The sequence below is a fragment of the Centroberyx gerrardi genome, chromosome 4 (genome assembly GCF_048128805.1).
Source record: "Centroberyx gerrardi isolate f3 chromosome 4, fCenGer3.hap1.cur.20231027, whole genome shotgun sequence".
NCBI classification, from domain to species: Eukaryota; Metazoa; Chordata; class Actinopteri; order Beryciformes; family Berycidae; genus Centroberyx; species Centroberyx gerrardi.
In genome coordinates, this window is record NC_136000.1 from 12,724,438 (window position 1) to 12,748,286 (window position 23,849).

Here is a 23,849-nt window from a genome sequence, read left to right on the forward strand (position 1 = left end):
ATAGTTTTGAAAGCATCATGCTTTCTATGTTTAGGATTTAAAAGTTTTAACTCTAGAAATTCAACTGTGCTCAATAGTCCAAGTACCTGCCTGATAATATAAAGCGAGATACTGCTTTGAACAAATGGTGTTATTTGATATATTTTTTACACATCTTCACTACACATCCATTTTTTCCTTTTTTATATTTTCAAATGCTGATTAAAATTTTTTGATTTTTGACCAATTTACACCTTTTTACCAAGAAAAATAGGAACAAAGTTTACATACAAAGTAAGAAAACTTAAAAGTTCAACTTCTTGGCCAACATTAAAGGGATAACGAACTCCAAAACACATACTTGTGATTTTGACTTTACCCTAGCCTTCGTGGGAAATCATTTCTCTTTCAAATTTTCTTGCAATTTTGTATTAAAGACTTTTCCCACTGTGAATTGTGGCCGACTTTTACAAAAGGGACCTCTGACAAAACTGTAAAATCGTCACGTTTATAAGCATCCATGTACAGTACGATCGATTGTATTTTTAGGGGCATTGTGCCTTCAAGGCTAAATGAAAGTAAACATTCTGTGACACTACAGCAATTACTTTAAAAAAAGAACAAAGGTAAGTAAAAGCTTTTTTTAAAGTGTGACACATAGAGGCCGAGAATTCAATTTTACGCACTGTGTTGACCCAGATCAATCTAGCTGAATGAACTGATGAACCACAGGGGATTGGTTTTATCTATATTATGTGTCTTTGTCGGAAAGCAACACACACTTACATTGACCAGGTAACTGTTAACAGCGTGAGTGGTAAAAAAAACTAATGTGCATCCTTTTGGTGGCTTCAACAGCTTTTTAATAACCAGCTGTTCATGTACATGTTAACTTACTTAAATTCTACACTCCTACGTATGTCAAAATTCGGTAAAAGTACCTTTCCACCAAAACAATACATTGCTCTACATTTGTCTTTTAGAATTCAGCTTGTACAGTGTTACGATGAAGGGCACCTAATTCTGAATTGTGTTCTTAATTGATCCCTTTTTGTGTCTCCCACTTCCCTGCCTCGCCCCCTCCTCCGCCCTACATGGGGTCGTCGTAGTTGTAGGTGGGAGCTGCTGAGTACTGGTTCTGCTGCTGCTGCATGGCTCCCTGGGCGGCTCCCATGGCCGCCTGCTGCGCCGCCTGCTGGACGTGGGGGTTCTTCCAGGCCCCGGTGGTCCACTCCTCCTGGGCCTTCCCCAGGCTGCCGCCGCTGCCACGGTAGAAGTTATGAACCTGTACAAGTAAAAAAGACGGCGTATGAAAGTCACAAGCCATTTAAACCATCAGTATTGTGTTGTAGAGTTTGTTATAGAGTCTTTGGTCACACTTTAGTCCAATATTTAGCTCTTATCACACTCCCCAACCTACAATAGTGGGTAACAATAGCGTGAAAAGCAGTCTATAGATATCTATCTATGTCTATGTCTGGGTTAGGGTTAATAAGGCCGGGGTTAAGGTTAGAAATAATAATAATACCTTTTATTTGTATAGCAAAACAGGATCAGGGCTAGAGTTACCATAGTCTATAGAGATGAAGCAAATAGGGTAAGTGACACTTTGTTGAACACCTACTTTTTGTCACCTGATAGTAGAGTATCAACATTGGACTATGCAAATAAAGTGTTACCAAGCCATAAAGTCTTTTTAACAAACAAACCAACAAAATGCCCTCTGTTGCTTCTGTGCAAGCTAGACAACTGGTTGGGTATGTTTCAGTTAACAGACTTTACTATGAAGAAGTATTAATTTTCACAGCACCTTTGTGAGGGCGATGAAGGAGAGCACGGCTACAGCAGTAAACATGATGGTGGGAATCAGCATGACCACAGCTGAGCCGATGTTGGTGCTGAAGAAGGTGATGGTAGCCAGCCAGCCGCTGATGGGAAGAAACAAAGAGATTAGAATTAGGTTAGATTAGGATTCACTGCAGATTTACCGTTACAATTCAGGATTAGACACTTAATTCTTAGTTATATTCCTGACTGTCCAACTTCCCTGTGTAATTTTATTCTCTACCCACTCCACACTCACGCATATTGAAGGGCATTTCACTCACAATTCATCTGAACTCTATTTTGTCCACCCATTTGAAATTGATTCTATCAGAAACTGTTTTGCTTTAATTCATTAAATACTATTCATCTTGTTTGATATGAATTCTATAAAAGCCTTATTCACTCTATTAAAACAACTTATGAAATTGAAAACTATATATTCCCAACAAGATCTACATGTGAGGCTTTTGGTCATGCTATTTTTCCATCTGTGTATTTTCAATGAATTTTAACACAGCTAGAGTTGCATGTCCAATGACATCACTCTGAGGACTTTTTTCCCACACTTCCCACACTCACTTGAACATCAAATTCAAGGATTTTTCAATGACTCACAAGGTCCTGTTTGGTGAAATTCAAGGACTCGACATTGGGATGTTTTGGGGTAAGAATTAGACATCATACAGATTCATTTTTTACTGCTGATCTTGTCAAGTCAAGAAATGCTGATGAAATACTGATGAATTTGGATGCAATGTTTGATTTAAAAAATCAAGTGCTTTCAAGCTCCTCCATTCATTTTCAAAAACATTTTTTATAAATGTACATTTTTTAACATGTTTTATTTTTCTCAAATCCACAAACTTTCAAGGATTTCCGAGGCCCGTGTGAACACTGTGCCCATACTTGGCCTTCTGTGAGTACAGCACAGGATCACCTCCCTTCAGATTTTGATTGGACACTGTTCTGTAAATCACTTGCAGATTGATGGCATCACTACTGGCACCCTTTGAAAGTGGACCAGTACTAACTTTGGTTAGGGGAACATAGAGGAAATCCTGCTGTACAGTGGACTGTACTGGGGATGACATGGTACACCAAGGTGGTGGACAAAACATATTAGGTATTTGTATTTCATATTACACATAGCCTAGTGGATATTTGTGCTTCATAATAACAATCTGCTCTGAGCTCTTACCACACTCCCCAACCTGGGATGCCAACTGTCTGGATAATACTGATCACAACCTGGGCCATGAAGACGAAGAAGAAAGCCATAAAGTTGAAAGAGCTGTCGGTCCTGCAAGAGAGGAAAGCCCACTCAGTATCAGACATGATCTGATTCAGCAGAAACAAATGCAGTGTAGCCGCAGAGCGTAACCGACTCACTTGAAGGCCTTGTAGATGGGCCTGAACCAGCACACATAGGAGCAGGGGGTGAAGAGGATGAGCCACAGGATGGCCATGCCAAAGTTGGTGGCTCCGCCCCCGCCACACATCCAGGCCAGACAGCCAATTAGATTAACCGCCAATGTGGCACTATTCACTGTCAACATCACAGAGAGGGAGCAGGGATGACAAACATGAGTAGAGCAAAACCAGAAGACTGAACACATAAACTTCTACGGCTAAATCTGTGCAGACAAACAGCATTTTCCATAATTTAATATAAACTAATCACTATTAATCTCAATAGCTAATCAAGATCTAAATTAAATTCTAGACTAAAGCTACAATAATTAATTGTAGATTAGAGCTACAATCTATTTAGCACACGCAACATACATTGTCTACTCTACAAAAACCAAACATGAGTAAACTAATCAATTATTTCTACTGTGTTTTGTTTTTTTTAGACAAGACTTACATTTAAGTTTTCAAATGGCAGAACCTATGTGATGATGAAAAAGATATCATACTCATAAATATTACAGTAACACTTCTGTCATCTACTGTTATCACATAGTTCAGGAAAAGAACATTATTATGGTCATTAATATGGTAAAAATTCAAATAACAGGTTACACAAAATTGCCCACACCCTAAAATGTATTCTATTATAAAAGTAGCCTTTCACTCTGAACTCTGAGTTTGTGTTACCTTAAGTAACATTTCGGTGCTCAAAACAAAGAGCAAATAGCAACTGTGTTAGACAAAGTTAGACACGATATTGCAAAATACACACAAGAATACATCAGAATGGAAAAAACATATTTGTCTGGCTTGGTGCCAGGACTTGAGACAGTAAACCTTGCCATACCGGACTGTCTTTTGTGTTTGGCAAGCATAATATTTTGGGTAAAACAAAGTGACACCACATGACACAACAGAAGCAGAGGAGGGGGTTAACAGTTTATGTCACGATGCAAGCAATTTAAATGCTGAAACTGAAGTTGTTGTTAGCAATATTAAGAACTGACTGTATTGCAAGCCAACAGCCAACACCTACAGCCTGTGCTGCAGACGCTGCCTCGTCCCTAAACATCACACTCACATATCCATAAGTAATAGAGCCTCTTGCACATGGTGCGACGCTGGTCTGGGATCTCATTGAAGTCCTGGTAGAAACACGGCTTCAGAGGGATGAATCGAGGCAGGGGAGGGAAGTTGTTTTCTAGGATACAAACACACAGTTCCACATGCCTCAGATGAAACTACTAACAAACCTAATTCATAAAAAAATCTGATCTGAAAGACAGATGAATAAAGGTGCAGACTTTGATGACTAAGCTTTATAGTGGCCTTGATTTTGCATAAATAGCCAATTTCGCCCATATTCTTCACAATCAAATGCACCTTGTGGTTGAATGGAAACAGGACCAGGCCTATATTTTTGGCTATAGATGTAGCTTACCTGCCATGGTGACCACTCAGTTTGTTCCTCCACTTGCAAATAGACGCACAGACTTCAATCTCAACTTGCCTTGAAGATGAAACTGCAAAGAGTAGAGCTTGTATCAGTATCTCAGTCAGTAATGTGCACAATCACCCCAGTCATTCCTTTACATGATCTCCTTGTAGCCAGCTCGCCATAATCGTCCACAGGCCTTCCTATCGATCAGCAGCGCATACACACAATATACTGTCCTTAATTGCAATAACAGAGCTTTTATCCCCATAGGCTTTGACTGGAGGCGGCACCCAGCCCTTACAGAAGGCTACATCCACCCAAATTTAGCAGCCCTTAACATAGAAAAGCAGCATTCATTACAGTGACGGGGAAAAAATGTTTTGTCACATCATTTTTGACCATGCATCCAAGCTGTGTAGGAAATACTGTGGCCTTGCCGCGACCAAGAGCAGATTCCTCAAATATTTTCAAAACCAAAAACAGGCGTAGCATAATGAATATACAGACTGGCGCTATATAGGCCTGTATCTTCAGTTCATTAGCCTGCCATACCATCCTCAACACATTTAGCTGTTTGTAAACCACACATTAATGCATGATGGCAGAGGTGGAGAGCAGCTATGAAGGGCATCTTTTTTGCCAGTAAAATGAAGCAATCAAGAGATCTCCATAAGCGCGACAGACGGATCGCGGTTGTTTTTATTCATTATGACCCAAATGCTGCTTTATGTGTGTTTTGTTCCCGCGGATGGCCGTGATGCTGCAAGAGGATCCAGCACATCGTGATCGCTGTCAATGGAGAAGCGTCCTTCAGCCTACGACACGGTGATGCTGCTTCATCTGGACGCTCGGCAGGTCAAGCCCTTGCTTATTTTCAACGAGGTAACCTGCTTCGAACCCAATCCAATCTATTTTTTGCAATTAATCGCCTCGTTCAGCTGAATAGGAATGAATGGAAAATTGCAATGATTTAAACGCCTTACCTCCCCTTAATCCGAGAATGCTCCTAGATTTCCTCTGTTCGTTTTAATTGCATTCTATGAACTAATCTGTGTTAAATATATCTGTGAAAACAACCACATCTATCTGACATCGGATAAATCTGTATTCCTGCACCGAGGGTTTGGGAGTAAAGACAGTCACGTGACGTCAGGTCCTTCTTTACGCACATACCCCTCCGCTGGTTTACCCGCCCGTGTAGGACCGGGTGGAGGAAACTGGATTTGTTGCTGGCCTCCTTGGCCTAAACCGACCAACGAGAAAACAGACACATTTTCACTAAACTCCGCCCTTTCCTGCCCGTCTGATGCTCTCCACAGTGCTGAAAAGTCACGGCTGCTTCTATTAAACCTCCTTGGAGCCAGTAAGTTGAAGGCATTACACAATCCTCAGCATTTGATTTGATTGGTTGCGTGTTACTATTAATGATACTATATAAACGTCACAGCAAAACTATGATATATGTGATATCCTATAGGAATAGATACCATAGGAGACACAGAAATACCATAAAGTAGAATAAAATCACTAAAAATCACTATTGAGTGCCACAGACACACTATAAACCCCTGTAGGATTATTATGGGAACATTATAGGGATATAAAAGGAGATAATAAATATAATTTAAGTAAAATAAGAACGTTATCAAGTATTACAGTATGATAAAATCTCTTACAGTATGATATAAACTCACAATTGAATACTATAGACATACAGTATGATAGCCCCTATAGGAATATTATAGGGACATTATAGTGATTATTCATTAGGGAGGATCAGGGTGATTAAATAGATTTGTTGCTGGCCTAAACCAACCAAAAAGAAAATAGCTAGCCTACATTTTTCTGAACTCCATCCGTGTCTGCCTCACTGATGCTGTCCGCGGTGCTGAAAAGACAGGGCTTCCTCTTTCACTGCAAAAAATATCCAGAACAAGTCAGTTCAATGTATCAAATCAGGGTGGGGCAAGATGCCCACTTTAATAGTGTCCATTTTCTGTTAAAAATAAATATAATTTGAATATCAATATCATATGTACACAAGAAGCATACTTAAGTAAACACATTTAGAGGACAATTAAATCAGAACAGTCTACAACTTTGTTACTGTGATACAAAACATACAATTTTGTAAAGGGTAGTGGGGGAAGATGATGTTATTCAAAGATGAACAGGACTGTTACCTTCTAGAAATGATACAAAATTGCATTTGGCTTCATCTAGTGGTCATGAGTTGAATTACAGAGGGATGCTTCTCACCTCGGGTTACCCTAAGAGTGATCTGCCTTATTCTGTCTTGTTTCAATATTCTGTCCTGTTTCAAGATATTGATACTTGTTTCCAGAGATTGAGATTGATGATTGAGTTTGGAGATTGATGGCAGGTAAGGGAAGTAGCCTACGTTGTCTACTAGTGACGAATGCTGCCTTCAAGTGCTGCTCGTAACATGTGTCATTTTGGGCCTAACTCTTGGTTCATTACTTTGGCCGGAAAGAATAACAATACGGACCCTGTAAAAAGGTTATTGATACTTTAATTATTTTGTATTTATTTATAATTATTTTTATTTTTTTTACACAGCGTCCATGCTCCCCAGCCCCTGAACGTCTCATCTCGGCAGCTCAGGTGGTAACTTTCCCAGTCGTATTTACCCATTTTGTTCATGTGCGGCCAAGCATAGTTCCAGTATTTGCGACAGCACTTGAAGGCAGCGCAGTATCCGGAGCTAACCTAGCTCTTCCTTGAATGCTATGACTCGAGCAAAGACATAAGGTAACGCCAAATATGAAACATGTAATTGTAAAATAGGTTTAAAGGGCTGTACTGCCAAGTATTTCAGGCTCCCACTGCAGACAGCGCTGCCTTTGTCATCGGCAGTCGTCGATAACTTAATGTTAGCAGCCGGCTAACTTCACTTGTTGTAGCTCAGCTAGCTAACGTGAACGTTACCCCAGGCTCGGTAAACATAAGAGTTACCTTAAAAATACAAGGATTTCGCAATAGCTTCCACAAAATTGTCAGCCGTTTCCACGCAGGCAAATTACTGTATTGGCTTTTCGTCGGGGCAGTGTCACTTTTGTTTTGGCGTTGAACATGCGTGTTGTGTGCTTATTAGTATAACTTAGTAAGGAGGATGTAACTGTTAGCTAAATGGACACATGAGCTAAGCTAACTTTAACTGTTGGGTCCCCTTTACTACAGAACTGCTAATGTTGTTGCATGTTTGTGACAGACGTCTCTGAGTCACACGTGAACCCATTCAGTTGTAGCCCTCGTACATTGTCATGTGGTATTTGGCGTTCTGTAAACAACTCATTTTTTGTCTGTGCACTGTTCACCAGTGTGTTATCTTATCACATTTGTTTGCAGTGTTGGGAATGCAGCCACCTCTTCCACCTGACGCGGTCAGAGAGCTGGTGTGCTCCTGTCTCCACAGGGATCCAGTAGCTGCTGACCTGCGCTGCAGCCTGTTTGTGGCAGCTGCACAGAGCTACAAGAGGGACTCTTTGCTGAGACCCTTCCCACCTAGATACATAAGTGGTGAAAATAAGGATTTTGAGGAGCTGGTGAGATATTTTTTTTAAATTACGACTTTGCATCTTAGTTTCTGTGGGCATGGCCCACAGAAACATCTTAAAACTTACATCTCCAAGCGCAAGACAGGAATTTGTCATGGTGACTTTAGTGGAGAAACATGAAATTACTTGCGTATAAGAACAACAGGGCCAAAGGGACAGGGTAAGACATACTGCGGACATGTGTGCGCCCTGTTGCTTTGGCATTGTGATGAAAAATGACAGTGTTTTGTCCTCCAGTTGACAGATGTGAGCTCCTTGCCTGGTGTGAGAGAGTTGGTGAGGCTGAGACCTGGGGAGGGAGAGCATCATCTGGCTCTCGCACATTGGGTTCTTTCTTCAAAAAGCTTTGCTGTGAAGACGCTGCAGAAAGAGGAGGTAGATTACTGCACCTGTAATTAAACAGACCGCAGATTACACCCAGTCTCTTTTACCGTTTAATGTTTTGTTTACACTTGTTTCTCTGCTCTCTTACAGTATGCCAAACTCTGTGACCTGACAGAAAATGAAGGGATTTCTACACCTGTCCCAGACTTCCTGTTTGAGCTGGAGTACTGTGACCAGATGAATGCCAGGTTTGAGAAGATGCGGGCGGGCAGAGACCTCTTCTACGCTTTCCATGGGAGCCGCCTGGAGAACTTTCACTCTATCATTCACAATGGGCTACACTGTCACCTCAACAAGGTTGGTGCAGTTGTCCCAGGTTCACCTGCCCTGTAACAATAATAGGCCTTTTCATCCATTGTGAAAATATTGAAGTACTCACTCATAGACCTGTATTATTTAATGTTCTCCCTGAAATCTCATACAGATGTTTACTGTTGAGACTGTCCAGGAAATAGCCTAATCCAATTATTTCTGTGATGATTCAGGACTGTATGATAAGGACCTGAGTGGAAAAAAAAGAAATATGCAATTGTTTTTGACTGACATGGAAAATGACTTCTAGTCAATCTGACTTGTCTTTTGTGTGGCGCTTGCAGACTTCGGTGTTTGGAGAGGGGACCTACCTCACCAGCGACCTCAGCATGGCTGTCCTGTACAGCCCCCACAGCAGCGGCTGGCGGGAAAGTCTCCTGGGTCCGCTGCTAAGCTGTGTTGCCTTGTGCGAAGTCATTGATCACCCAGATGTTAAGTGTCAGGTGAAGAAGAAAGGTATGTTCGCTATATATATATATATATATATATATAGTGAAAAAATGTGAATCCCATAACACTGATGTAATTGGCTGTACCTTTTGAAACCACCCACTAATTTCCTGAACTTATTTCAGACTCTGAAATCATCGATCGTAAGCGCTCAAGGGCAAAGAACAGTGAAGGAGGGGAAGTACCGCAGAAGTACTTTATCGTCACCAACAATCAGCTGGTGCGAGTCAAGTACCTGCTTGTGTACTCTCAGAGAAGGCACCTGTCCAGGTAAGGAATACCTGGGAGGGGTGTTGTTGCACAAATCACCGGGGGCAAGATGTATAAAAGATGCATACACACAAAATGTATGCATACGCCATTTTCCACATGAATATTGGACTTCATAAAAAAGGATGTGCCGAGAGAATGTGTGTGTCTTCACGCTTCACAGCATTCGCAGACAGACTTTTATGAGTCAGTTGAGCTGAGTGTGATGTGGAGAAGTGGTGAGAAGTGGGACAGCTTTAATCTTTTCACGACACCTTGTTAAAACTGCTTTGATTTCTGACATGTTACATGTGGCTTGTAACACTGGATTTTAATATTTAAGTAATTCTCCAATACCGATATCCTATTTTAGCCTGGAATTAGCCTGATATTCAACGTACCAGTGCATCCCCAGTTTTTCCTATAGTAACCTTTTGGTGTTTGACATTTCATATTTGAGGGCAATGTCTTTATAATGTTATCACTGGACATGGTGTGCTGCCTCAAAATGACAAAGCAATGTAAACAACTTGATTATAGTAGAAATATTTTACTTTTTAACATGCATAGGCCTATATCTTATGACTCCCAACATAAGGAATCCATAGTCGCCACCTCTGTTTGCTTATTTGAAACTGTAACTCAGTGGCTAAAACATCTTTTTTAAGTAAAGAATTGTTTTGCTAGAAAGAGTGCCATAAGTGAGCTTTGGCTGGCCTTCTTTTTGTAACAAGGCTGTTTTTTGTCTTGTGTTGCTTCAGACATTCCCGCGGCACCTCCTGGCTTGTCAGACACCACTTTGCTCTCATGATGAGCCTCTACCTTCTGCTGCTCATATTCATCGGTGCCTTTAACTCCACCACCTTCTTATCCTTTTGGAACAGACTATTCCGGTGACAGGACAGATGGCTGGGATGTTTATCCACAGTGCCTTCCTGATCAGAGACGGACTGAAAACTTTGGCAAAGATGATATTTTATGCACCTTAATACAGTTTTCTCTCGACTATCATTTTTCTTTTATTTGTACAGATAGTTATCATTACCACTTTTCCAAGGTAACATATCTTTCCAAATTGGTATGGGGATCCTATTGTGTGTTCATGTTTTTTTTTTAATGTGTTATCAGTCCGTTCTGGGCCAAAAGCATTTTCAAAATGTTATGCAACGGTTCAGCTGTAATTTGTATGGTTTGGTAAACATCCTGTTTTGTCCCGTTTAAGCTCTTTTTTCCCCTGTTTGTTCTTTCCAACCCAAGGGGAAAAGATGCTGGGCATTTAAAAAAACATTTTGTTTGAATAATTGGACAGCTAGACTACTTGAGACAAGCCTTAAAGGGTAACTTAGGTATTTTTCAACCTGGACCCTATTTCCCCATCTTTTTGTGTCTAAGTGACTAAAGGGGACAACAATTTTTGAAATTGGTCCAGTATTGAGCGAGATCGCATCAGCCGGCAGCCGCGAAACGAGTTGCAATGTAATCTGACGGGGCAAATCGCACCGTCAATGTTCGTCCACTAAAAGTGTTTGTTTTTGCCACTGACAGGCTCAGGTTGTTATTATAAGTGTCTGACAACGTTATGGAAAGGACCTTACAGACCGGATCAAGCGAAAGGTAAAGAAAAACGTTTCATTTCTCTGTAAGGTCCTTTCCATAATGTTGTCAGACACTTATAATAAAAATCGGAGCCCGTCAGTGGCAAAAACAAACACTTTTAGTGGACGTACATTGACGGTGCGATTTGCCCCGTCGGATTACATTGCAGCTCGTTTCGCGGCTGCCGGCTGACGCGATCTCGCTCAATACTGGACCAATTTCAAAAATTGTTGTCCCCATTAGTTACTTAGACACAAAAAGTTGGGAAAATACCGAAGTTACCCTTTAAGACATCTGTTTTTTGGTAAAAATTTATGTTAGATACTCTAAGGATTGCTGAGGTCATCAAGACTGAGGATTTTACTACATTAACATACTGTACTGACACACTGCTGTCTGATTGCCTGGGTCTGATGCACAGTCTGCTCATCAGGCAGTGATGAGAAGGTTCCTCTTTCCATGGTTAAATTTGTTTTGTTTTTTTAATGGTTTGACTTTTTATTACTCTATTGTTTTCATGTCATTGACTAAGTGAGGAATTTTTATAAATCAGATATGATTTAGGAGTAACTTTATGGTATTGGGCGTAATGGTTAGGTGTCTTTGATGAATGGGAATTATATGAGGTGGGTGTTGTTTGTGCTTACATTAATGGGAAACTGAATAGATCTTAGGAAGGCCAGTGACAACCTCGTTCATAATAATACTTCAAATGTGCTGTTGTATCTTTATTACAGTACAGGGCTAAAGCTGTACATCCTCATGAATGCAACAGGAACTTTAAGATTTGTTACAAATTGTTGACATACTAATAAAACAATACTTTTGATTTGAGTTTGATTTAAATGGTTTCAAGGGTTTGAATGAAAAATGTAAAATCCTTCTGAAGGTGACTTAAAAGTTCCCAGATGGGTTGTAATGCGAGAGTCTCTGTAAGAGTTACCAGAATGCAAGATGCTTGTACAGTTTACTTTTAAATCATTATTAAGATTGTAGATTATCTCCATAACATCATGCACTGTGCTCAGTTTGTGCAGAAATGCTGAGAATAAACATTTAGAAACGACTGGAGCAAAGTGACTGGAACGCTGCCGAAGCTGCTTCCCATTGCTACATCAAAATCGATCGTCACTCCTTCACCGTAATCTCATGTACTTTTCTATTGTTCCTGGGTTTTGTTTACCTTGTTAACTTTAACATGAGGTGCATCAGACCGGGGCACATTTATTACAGCTGGCACCCTGACAGTCCTTTGTTATCCATTGTTTTTATCAGTAAAAAAGTCAGACAGATATATGGGATTGATAACAGAGGCGGTCTGCTTTGGTGGCAGATCCTGTCGCCCTGATAGATACCTGATATGAAGTGTGTCTGCAGTGGGAAACACAAGAAATGTAAAAACGGAATTTGGATAAACTTTGCAAGCCAAACAGCACTGTCAGACTTAGAAGACAAATTAATATATATATAGCACTGGGTTTGGAAGCTGTGATACAAATGTCACAAACAGGAAAGCTGTTAAATAAGCTGTAAAATAAAATATCCTCTTAAATGAGGATATTTACTGGTGCATATTGTAGCAAGCTTTGAGTATTAATTAGTATTAATTACAAGTAATAATTAGTTAACTATGTATTCAGCAATACAGGTGAATACTTTCATTTATTCAGCCATAATTGTAATATACTGACAGCACAGATACTATTATTTCTCCTTATTGATCTGTTTGTTTTCCTCAGTCTGGCAGTTTGTACCTATTCCTTTAGCAACGACTTGAATGAGGAGCTGCACGTGTTTCTCTGTTTTCTGATTAAACCCCAGATATTATTTAGATATCACAGCACTTAAGATGGCAGTGATGCTGCTGCTGGCAGGTTAGACGAACGTTTACGTAAGCCTTTGTTTTAGTGTAAAAACTGTCATTCAGTCTTGCGAAACACAACAGAGGTGTTTTTCCCTGATAAACTATTTCTTTTCCAGAAACGACTCACATTTGAAGGACAGAGAACAAACTGCCCATTGTTGGTCGACTCTTTATTCCTGCTGTCTACCTGCCTCATTATTGCTGCCTCATAAACCGTCTGTTATTCAATAACCATCAACTGTCAGGGGGACCGTGCTGTGGAGGGGACACAGACACTTCACAAGACTCTCCCAGGATGTGAAACATTCAAACAGAACAGACACCAAATACTGTTAGATTCATTTGACCGTTTAATTTATGATATTGTTATACCTGTATTATTATTATTGTATCCATTATTCTACCACATTGCCCTACCTCCAGGTTATTTTTCTTTTTTACATCATTCTACATTTTTCTACTTGCTCCAATACAGGTTTACTACAAATAGTGCATGACTACTTCAATTCTCTGAGTGTTTTTACAGTTCGCCCGCAGGTTAACCTGTTATGATGATGGGAATTACTAGTTATATTCATGTAAATAAAGGTTTGAAGCAGATGGATTTAGTCCACTATATATAGTGGTCATATGAATTTTATGAAAGACACAATGCAGTTTATGAAATGAAATTTTAATTCTCATGATTCAAAATACATTTAATTTGAACATTTTATATTCAAGTACACATTACAGAAAATGTAATTGATGGATAAATTATTTTCAAGTTTTACAGAAAGTTTGGAGATAGCTGCCGTTTTCCATTTTGCTACATTTGCTAGTAAAAATTCACAAAATTCTCCCAGCGACGGATCACTTCAGTGCATTTGGACAAGCTGGGACCAAACACACGAAATACCCCTCAGGAGTACTCTGTAGAGGAAAGAATGAGACATGATTATTGTCATTTGAATTTGTTGGCTTTTGTATTTCATGCCAATAAAGCATATTGAATTGAAAAACTGAATTTAATGAGACAATTCAAAACCTCAGATTGGAGCCTCACGTATCTCAGGCAGTACAGTATGTGCAAGAAATACAGGTTCTGCATTGGTTGTTGATGTAGCTCACTGGTGCTTTGTGTTCTTTAAGATCCCACCTACCTGCAGGTTCTGGTGGCAGACAGGATGCTGAGGCAGGGACAGGTGATTGTGCACACACCTCCCAAAACGGTGCAGACAGGAGGGATCAGAGGGAGCGCAGGTCTGAGGGCACGATGGAGGTTTCAGCAGCAGACAGCTCTGACAGGAGGTATGCTGGCAGGAGCCTTGGCACTCCTGCTTCTCCAATGACACAGACCTGCAGAGAGAAATGAGGGTTTCTGTTAAAAATGACGCAGTATAAAAGAGATAATAGGAAAAGGAAAGGAGCGGGTGAGTTGTTTCACCTGGCAGAGCAGATTTCAGATGGGTTGGCCTGGCAGTATTCCCTGGTACAGTCAGGCCGACAGTTCTCCACATCCAGGGATTCAAGCACTGCACAAAAAAGTTTAAATCAAACACCCAATGAGAACCCGGAGGGAACGGGACTTGCAAATACATGGGCCTCTCTGGGCATTTCAGATTTGACATTTCTACCTTATCGAGAGCCGTAAAGAAACAATGAAAATCTCTTAATTTAATCCCAAACTACTACTGATAACTGTATCAATGAGAATGACAACTCTTCTCACCCGGGGCAGATAAGAGGTGTAATTAGGCTTAACTGTTAGGGAGAAACCTTTGAATCAAAGGAAGCCTTGACCACGCTATCGCTCTTCACAGCTCATAAACAAGATTTACCACATTGGCGCCATTCCCTTGACACTGTCTCATATCAGGGCTCACAAAATGAATTTTGGGCCTCGTATTACTGACTTTTTGTGATGCAGAATGCAACATTTACTCGTTGCTGACTTTTCTATCAGTGATGTATCAGTGCACTAGTGAGGAAAAGAATAAAAGAGATCTTGTGGATACTTTCAAACAGCATTAAATGTAAAGTGAGAGATGAAAGAACACTATCTAGCACTATTGTACTATTCAGTGATAAAAGGTCAACCCGGGGATTCAATGCACATCATAGGATACCTGCTTGATAACAATGAAATTCTCCTTCTCATATTCACTATAATACAGGTAAATAAAACATGATCTTGCCTGCTTTACAGATCCCTCTGCTCTCCGCATCTGGTCTGTCAGTGGAGGAGTCCTGGTACTCACACACCAGCCCCTCATCACACTTCCCCAGGTAGTCCCACGTCCCTCCGCAGGTCTCCCCGGCGACCCTGGCACACGCCGGGCAGCAGCCGCAGACGCCTGTGGTGATGCCTCCTTCACACTGGAGCCTGAGCGCCTGGCGGGAGGTGCAGTGGATCCGCTCGCAGGGCGGGCAGTGCAGGGCCTGCAGCAGGTGCTGAGCCGACCCGGACGCCGCGTCTTCTGACCCCACCGCCCCCACGACCGCGCTCACCACTAACAACATCCACATCCTCGTGTTTTTATCAGTCTGATGGTTTCCTGGAGGTGAGAGGAGACCTGACACCACCTTTTATATGTGTCAGTCCTTGGGATAACACCGGCAGCAAGACCTCAGAGTTTACGAGCCACAACCTCCACCCCCACTGACAGCCAATAGTTGAGGGCAGGGGGGATTTCACTGGGTGGCTTTAGTGGAAATACACTGTTAATTATCCCCACGGTCTTATCTTTACAATATCAACGCTGTTTTTCTTTTTTTTTGTTTTCAAATAATTCCTCCTTCTGAACAGATAAGTTTGATGGAGGTGGAAAGACTGGCCCCCTTTGTATTTGGAGTCACATGACCACTCAGAGGGGCAATTCAGTGCACGACTACAATCAGGTAATGACCTATTTCTTGAAAGAACAAAAGGACAGGATTAGGACATCAGCAGGTTATCTGAACAACAGTCAGGACATCTCATGCGCCCGCAAGCTCTGAATAAAAACTCAAAAAAATGATATGACAATCTATTAAGTTGCACTTTACAGGTCCATTCAGACAAATTAACATAACAGACATAACAGGAATACCATGATTTCTTTTTCTTTTTATTGGATGTGGAGGCTTAGGGCAGAAAACAGCAGAACAGTACAATAGGTGTAACACAATATGTCAAATGCAAACTCAGGTATTTCTGGTACATGTGATTGTAAGATGGCAGCATTATTACCTCGCTCTTCAAGATTACAAAACTGTAAATTTAATTATTTTTCTAGTCATTCCTACAGCGACTAAAACAAATTATCAAAGTTACATGCATTCCACCTTGAGACCGAACCAATGCATTGCAGACACCATTTCAGTATTGATTTTTATTCAATTGGGGCTATACTAATAAAAACACACCAGTTATTTGTACAACCAGTTCAGGAAATGTCCTGTTTAAAAACAGAGTGTAAGAGTAAAATGAAAACATAGAACAGCTCCTCCTGATAAATACATTTGGTCCATTCTCAATACAAGCCATATGCAAATTAACACCAGAAAAAAAACACATAAAACTGCACATTCAGCTTCCTCACACATTTGTTATGGGTTTTGACCAACAGAGTGGAAACTGCGCTGTATCGTCATGTTAAGATTATATTCAGATGGAAACATTCATGTTTTATCAATAGAAGTTACTGTTTAAAGCCCCAACCTGACTGCAGAATGGCATATTCTGTTGAAACATGCTGTCACCCCACATCTTGCTTTGTTTATGTTGAAATTCCTTGAAGATTTTTTTTTCAGTCCAACATTTAATGATTAATTAACATAGTAATATAGGCTACACCTGTGGTTTGAGGTTCAATGGGATAAGAACATTCCAGAAAACTTATTTCCCTAATACAAGTAAAAAAAAAATGTGGTCAAAGAAATAACTGATTTGAGCTTTAAATGGGCAACTCATGATTATAAGAATCACATCAGTCCTCAGTTTTAACACCTTTCTGGCAATACTTTGATGTACTGTGCCATAGCTTGAAAAAAAAAAAAATTACAAGTAATCATATTTAAAAATGTATCTAAAAGATCATTTAGTCATCTTAGCGGTACTGAAATATTCAGCATATTGTTAAAGGTCATGTAATAATGTGAATATATTCTTAAAGGGAAAGTTGGAATTTTTACATCCTGCAAATGCAGAGACGTGCTGTGTGTTTGTCTCATCTGTGTGTTTCCATGTGTCCGTTCACTAACGCATCACCTGTAACTGTTCAAGATGATGATTGAGACAAAAGCTCGAATGCTCAGTAGGGCTGTGGGACAAAAATTCATCTAGGATTTTGACATTAGTACAGCGTAGGTATGGACCATCAAGAGGGATGTTGAAGTCCTCTGTCATCATCAACATGTCAACATTATTTTAAACTCGAGTCACTCTGCTGCTGCAGTGTGGAAGGATTGTGGTGCGCATTTTGGCAGGAAGAAAATATATTTCTACAACTGAATGTACAGTACAAGGCAATGGGTTTCTGGAACTTTGACATGAAAAACCTGAATCAAACAGAAGATAATGCAGTTATGTCTTCACTCTTTTCTGTAGAAGCCATTGATGGCATTTTTGGAACAACTTCTACATTCCCTATTTTAACACATTACAGTAGCATTGTTTGGCCAGCAGCAATGAAGCCACACCAGAGCCTGTTGCTGCTGACCCAATAATACCACAGATACCATAGGCACCACATTACCCAACCTTTCCTTTAACTGAACTTAATGCTTTAATTGCAAATAAACTTCAGGCCTACACATCATATTTTGGAATTTACACCTGAAAATAAAATGTATTCCCCAGTAAGATGTGTAACTAATTGACTTGTTTAGGCCTACATGTTGCAATTTCATTTTAGGAATGTCCAACAACACTAACAGATGAAAACATGACAAATTCTTACACTTAATTTGCATAGAATGTCAAATGTAGTTCCTCTTACAGAAGTCAGATTATTTTTTTCTTTGACCAAGACCGAGATAAAATTTGGTAAACTTTCAGAGATGCAGAAACTGTCTTCCATCATTTTAATACGTGCTGTAGGCAAAATGGATGTCAACTAATTTGAGAGGATGTTTAAATAGTGTGGCCAATCCAAGAACAGATGAATACTGATTATTTCCAACAAGAAATAACCATACTAGGATGTTGTTTGTAACATTATTCGACACATTTTTGACATAAGGGATGGATGAGGGATGGCTGTGAGCAGCAGGAGAGCGGACGGTTTGATACGAGGGATTACATGAAGTCCTCATAGTCCTGTGCGTAACCTCCATCGAACTCCCCATAGTCTGCAAGGTCGTCCTTCATCTTGGCCTTTAGCCCGCCTCCAGGAGTCACTCCCTTCTTCTTCTTCTTTCCTTTATTTTGTTGCTGTAAAAAAGGAAAGATCTGGATTTACTTTCATTTACAATGGTACAACTCTTGGTACAACCCTTCATGATTTAAATCAACATTGCCGTTACAATGTTATTACTTTGATGAGTACCTAAGTAATTTAACACAGCAGTTTTTCAAACTGGGTAGAACTCCAAGTTCTTTGTTAAAGTAATGCACACTATTTAAAGAATTATGTTTCTGCAAAATTGTATCCATCATTAGGAAACTGGGGGTAAATCATCCTTATTTAGCATTAAATTAATTGGGAAATGTGCTGTTGTTGCCCCTATGACTCCGACTCATTATGAATGCATGAAACACGAACCTTCTCTTGTTTCTGTTTCTCGCTGAGTAAAACTGTGATTGAAGTGTTGATTTTCTTCAAGTCTTCCACCTCCACTGTAAAGTGAGATATAAAAAACAACTCTTATCATACAGCAGTGACAAATTATTCCTCAATTGTTTTCAAGGATATGTTACATTGCATTACAAACAACACAAACTGTTGTCAACACTGTCACCATTAAAGATGTATTGCAGTTATGTGAGTGGGCTACATTTCTATTCTTTACAAATTAAGCGTCAATACTCACAGGAGAGACAGAGATCTCGAAACAAAGACTCTAGGAAGCCGGAATAATGTATGGACTTTTCAAGAGGAGATATCTTGTCTTTCAACAGTTTCTCAAACTCTGTGAAGTCGTCTTTCGAGGAAGGGCTTATGGCATCAATTCCCGCTACGTTGTTTGAGACACCTACAACAAAGAAAACCTAATTAGAGCATTGACAAATATTCAACACAGATGGGGTTTATTTCAAAGATATGAAAATATCCTCAACTGTTAAACAAAAATGGCTGTTTTAGCAGAACAAAAAGAAATGGGCTAACTCCAATTTCATATGAGTGCTACTCTAGTGCCAAAGGACATTCAACTAAACCAACAAGGTGTAACTTCTGATTTATAACGGCAGCAGAATTGTCGATGGCAGAGACGATCACTTAATGCCAACAGATACCAAAAAATGTGAATGGAGATTAGTCCAGTTTTGATAAATCCATGCCAAGAAAATAATTTCACACCTTTCAAGTTTTAATACAAGATCATGATTTGTATTTTTTGTGCTTGGCTGGTTTTGCTCATTTCAATCCCACAGACAAAGCTTCTTACACCTGAGCCTAACTTGTTATAATCAAATAAGTCCTAAATCCTAAATTAACCAATCCAAATTTGAGGCACATTAATGAAAGCCACTTAAATGTTCTGCAGACTCAAACACTTGCTCCAATAAGGCCCAGTTTTCCTAACTCGATCTATACGTCTGTGAAACCAGCCCAATATGTTTCACGTTACAAAAAAAGTTAAAAATCACAGTAGCAATATACTATTTCTTTGAGAGGGAAATATATATCAACGGCGAGCTTTGGCCCTGTTCATACCATGAGCTTCATCCGCTGGCTCCGGGTCAGCCTCCTCCTCCTGCAGTGTCTTCACTCCAAGCTCCTCAGATAACTCCTCCTCTGGTGTGAGGTCTGTGCTTTCCTGGGATTCCTCTAACTAGGAAGACATCAATAATGAAAATGATTTTTGACTAATTTGGATTTCTGATCAAAAAATGAACACAAGGCAAAAGCACAAAGTATCAGCATACTTACTTCAATGTAAAAACAAGTTGAGAGATCATAAAGCAGTTAACTGTGATCTGTTTATCAATTTGAGTTTTAAGTACTGGAACAAATTAATTTAACATTTACAAAGTAATGCAAGTTAAATATTTGGTCTCAAACCCCCTTATAAAATGAAAACCGGTCCGAGTTATGACCCTCAACTTCACCAGACTCTTGACATCTTCCTTTGAGCTAAGTAAGGCCTAAATGCAGCAGAGTGTGATTGCAGCTGCAGATTACAGCAATTTGCCTCAATGTGCAACACACAGATAATTTATGAAATGATTCAATATACACTTCCTGATTCAAGTTAAAGCACTATTTTTATGTGTACTAATTATAGTCATACATCCATACATATACTTTGTTGGGGGATTCAATTTGCTAATAGGGAATCTGTGCAACATTTAGATCTCACCATAACTCAAGAAGCAGTTCCATTTCACAAAACAACATAAACATGAGACAATTACAGGTTCAAAATATGCTAAAGCTCATGGCTGCCACATATTGATGTTATTTTCAAGAGCTAGGTCAACAAATAAAGCGTGAATGACGTCTTCAATCATTGGAATAAACCTAAAGCCAACAGCAGGGTGTCGTAGGTGTCACTATGCACTGACTCGAGGTGGGCTCAGGACAGAAGCTTATACTTCTTATCACCAACTAATGAGAGGAGACTTTTTGTTCCATAGAAATTGCCAGTTGCCTCTTCTTGCTATTTGTTACCAGTGTTGGTGAGTCAATGGGAGAGAAAAAGTAATTTCTTTCAAAATTGACTGCAAATCCTGCCAAAAACTAATGACTAACTAACAACAGTATGGACCTAAATGGCCGCGCACATTTCAACACATGCCAAGAGGAGGCTGCTGCCAGTTTCTGTTCAGCAATTCCATCCTGCAGGGAGTTTTTCATAATGATCTATAAGATGAGCTTCTCTTAAATTCCTGGACTTTAAAGAAGGATGCAACATTTTTGATTTGAAGGTGAAAGAAGGAATCTTTACATCTGAGTGAACTATTCTGGAGAGGAGTACTCACCCTTTTTCTCAATTCCTCCTGTTTTTTTCTTTGTAGATTTTGTTTTTCTTTTATTTTGTCACTTAGTTTCTTCTTCTCTGATGGTTTTGTCTCTGTAAAAAGCAGCGGACAGTACAGTGTTATGGAAACAAATGTGACTGTGTCCTGTATAACTCCATGTCCGTTAACACTTCAGTTCCCACTGGGGCCGCCCATGCTAAAAATGGATACACTCCTGGTACTGTAAGGCGCTTTCACTAAAAGCATCCATATATTAAGGTTAACTGGAGGTAAAATTTCCATTTCTCACTTTCATTCAGGGAACACTGCAGAACTGACACCAGGTCAGCATTTCTGAACAATTTTAATAATAAAGTAGCAACAGTTGGGAGTCCTGAAAGGATAAAGCTTTTAACTATACAAAGTGACTTTTTTATGACACCTACCATTGTATTTTGGGGGAAAGCTATGTATGAACTATCAGAAAATTGATCTGTGACTAGGACTTTTTGCAATGATACAGTGTCATCTCAAGATTGAATGGCTGCAATGTTTATCTACTGACCTGTTTTCTTATCATCATCTTTCCGCTCTTCTTCCTCGTCATCCCAATTATCCTGTAAAGGGGAAGAGAAAGATCTGTGAAAACTGGAGAAATGCAAAGGGGAGGATATCAACCCAATATTCAAATATCTGTATATTATATATATATCTGTATAATATTTGTATCAAAGTTTGAGAGACAGAAACCCGATGATATTTTGAATGAATGAATAAAGTCATGCGAATTACTTAATGTATGCATCAATATACAGTATTACAACAAAATGTATTTTTCACATTAAGTACTGCCTCCTGCCACAGAGCTGCAAAGGTTTTCAAATTACTATTATATAGCTTTCTTCTCATTCATCAGAATATAATGCTTTTCCAAGCTCAAATAGCAATGGCACTATTGCTATTGTAATTTAATGGTTCAATAAAATTTTTGCTTGTATCACTAATGCAAATCAAGAAGATCATTACTATGCAACCATGCAGTTAAATAAACAGGATGTGCACACAGCAGTTGGGGTTTCAAAGAGACCAGGCACAAAAACATTTGCATATTTAAATGTATTAAAAGAAATCACCCAACTTTCTCACATTGTCAAATATGACTTGTGTGCAACAGCTTCATTCCAAATTTATTGTAGATACATTCAGTCAGGCAGGCAGCCTAATGTGTGTGTGTGTGTGTGTGTGTGTGTGTGTGTGTAGAGACCTGAAATCAAGTTCTGTGGTAGGAACCTTTGACTGTCATGACATTATCATCAGTACAATGCATTAAAACACGGAAAACTGTTGAGTTACCATGGTGACGGCTGAACATTTCAACTTCTGAGTGTTTAATGATGCTCATTTCCATGACAACATGACCAAAAATGTAATGGAAACCCTCTTAGGGGTTGAACAGAAGGGGATTATCGTGATACAATATGAATGATCAGTTCTGAAAAGCGCGGACTTATTTGCTAAACACTCCAGCTAACGTGTGTTTTTTGTTAGGCATTGACGGTGATGTCATACACGTTACGTTATCTCTGTTTGACGGTAGACGTCAGACTAAAATGGATATTAAGTTACCTCACTACTAGCTAGCTAACGTTAACTACCTTGACGTCTTCCTCGTCGTCTTCACCTTCCCACTTATCCAACACAACCGGCTTCGCTGCTGGCTCGTCCGGCTCGAAAGATTCAGCGTCTGTTGAACCGTGAGAAGGAAATGTGATTTCCAAAAAGCTTCAGTTTAAAAGTACATTTCTTCAGAGATATCAGAAGTTGGACACTCACCCCAAGAGTCTCCCTCCGCCATTTTTGCAGGGGTCCGGACTGTAAAATGTTCCGTGAGTGAACAAGTGGGCAGACAGCTACATAGTTCCTACTCTTCTGTGACAGACTTTCCAAATTCAATGTTTTCATTATGCTAAAGCGAAAATGCTTATGCTAAGTTTTATTTTTTAATTTTATTGCTAAGATGACCAAGACTGTGACCATTTCTTTCACTTTCCATTGTTTATATTTTCAAATGCACAAATTAAAACAGCATTAGACTGACTGGAATAACCTAAATGTTGGTGATCTGTTTAATATGCTAATATATTGTGAGAAATTTTGCCCAGATAACCTTTAATTTTATGACTCATACATTTTCTTCTCAAGCGTGACATCATTTTTCGGCCCAAGTAATGGATTCCGGAGTGCAAAATGATTGCCTTCGACATTCACACTAATGTTGACTATTTTCGCTTTCGATGGTTCCTCTATTATGCATTTCTTCATTTGTTGAGGTGGATTGTGATCGTTTTGAAACTGCAATGAAAAAAAAAAATTGCAAGCAAGTTACATGAGGATAATGCTAAAATTAAAGGTTACCTGGGCAAAATTGCTCACAATATATTAACATATTCCGCACCATGGTTGTCAGCAAAATATATCAATTTTTTTTTAATTCTGTAATGTGTTGAAATGTTTTGAATTGACTTGTCATTTCTTCTTTCTTGTCACTTCTCATTTTACAGAACAGAAATATTCAGGAAAAATACAGGATCCAAAACTTATTTTTGCCACATAGCAAAGTCTACTTTAACTCTCAATTCAATGGGAGATGGTAGTGTACTGAGTTGTGCCAAG

At 39.5% G+C, this 23,849-nt stretch overlaps 4 protein-coding genes across 5 annotated transcripts; 1 reads left to right on the forward strand and 3 right to left on the reverse strand.

Moving 5' to 3' along the window:
- On the reverse strand, window positions 1-5,773 carry scamp5a (secretory carrier membrane protein 5a). The gene is made up of 7 exons (XM_071896685.2): window positions 5,641-5,773; window positions 4,661-4,742; window positions 4,301-4,420; window positions 3,196-3,352; window positions 3,005-3,106; window positions 1,790-1,907; window positions 1-1,264 (listed from the first exon to the last, which is right to left on the reverse strand). Exons 2-7 carry the CDS (start codon window positions 4,665-4,667, stop codon window positions 1,070-1,072), a joined length of 699 nt encoding a protein of 232 aa, XP_071752786.1. The 5' UTR covers window positions 4,668-4,742; window positions 5,641-5,773; the 3' UTR covers window positions 1-1,069.
- A 1,583-nt stretch (window positions 5,774-7,356) lies between these two features.
- Window positions 7,357-12,060, forward strand: parp16 (poly (ADP-ribose) polymerase family, member 16). Of its 2 annotated transcripts, none has more exons than XM_071896696.2 (7): window positions 7,357-7,429; window positions 8,027-8,223; window positions 8,473-8,610; window positions 8,710-8,916; window positions 9,216-9,387; window positions 9,507-9,651; window positions 10,392-12,060. In XM_071896696.2, exons 2-7 carry the CDS (start codon window positions 8,035-8,037, stop codon window positions 10,525-10,527), a joined length of 987 nt encoding a protein of 328 aa, XP_071752797.1. In that variant the 5' UTR covers window positions 7,357-7,429; window positions 8,027-8,034; the 3' UTR covers window positions 10,528-12,060. The 2 variants fall into 2 exon arrangements, with proteins under 2 accessions (XP_071752797.1, XP_078139264.1); XM_078283138.1 differs by having other exon boundaries at window positions 10,515-12,060.
- A 1,882-nt stretch (window positions 12,061-13,942) lies between these two features.
- Window positions 13,943-15,598, reverse strand: LOC139909503 (uncharacterized). Its single transcript, XM_071896618.1, has 4 exons — window positions 15,268-15,598; window positions 14,517-14,604; window positions 14,233-14,428; window positions 13,943-14,002 (listed from the first exon to the last, which is right to left on the reverse strand). Exons 1-4 carry the CDS (start codon window positions 15,596-15,598, stop codon window positions 13,943-13,945), a joined length of 675 nt encoding a protein of 224 aa, XP_071752719.1.
- A 568-nt stretch (window positions 15,599-16,166) lies between these two features.
- On the reverse strand, window positions 16,167-23,050 carry eif3ja (eukaryotic translation initiation factor 3, subunit Ja). Its single transcript, XM_071896666.2, has 8 exons — window positions 23,010-23,050; window positions 22,832-22,920; window positions 21,742-21,793; window positions 21,198-21,289; window positions 19,930-20,047; window positions 19,085-19,246; window positions 18,817-18,890; window positions 16,167-18,485 (listed from the first exon to the last, which is right to left on the reverse strand). The coding sequence occupies exons 1-8, from the start codon at window positions 23,029-23,031 to the stop codon at window positions 18,351-18,353; spliced, it is 744 nt and encodes a 247-aa protein (XP_071752767.1). The 5' UTR covers window positions 23,032-23,050; the 3' UTR covers window positions 16,167-18,350.
- Between the last annotated feature and the right edge of the window lie 799 nt (window positions 23,051-23,849).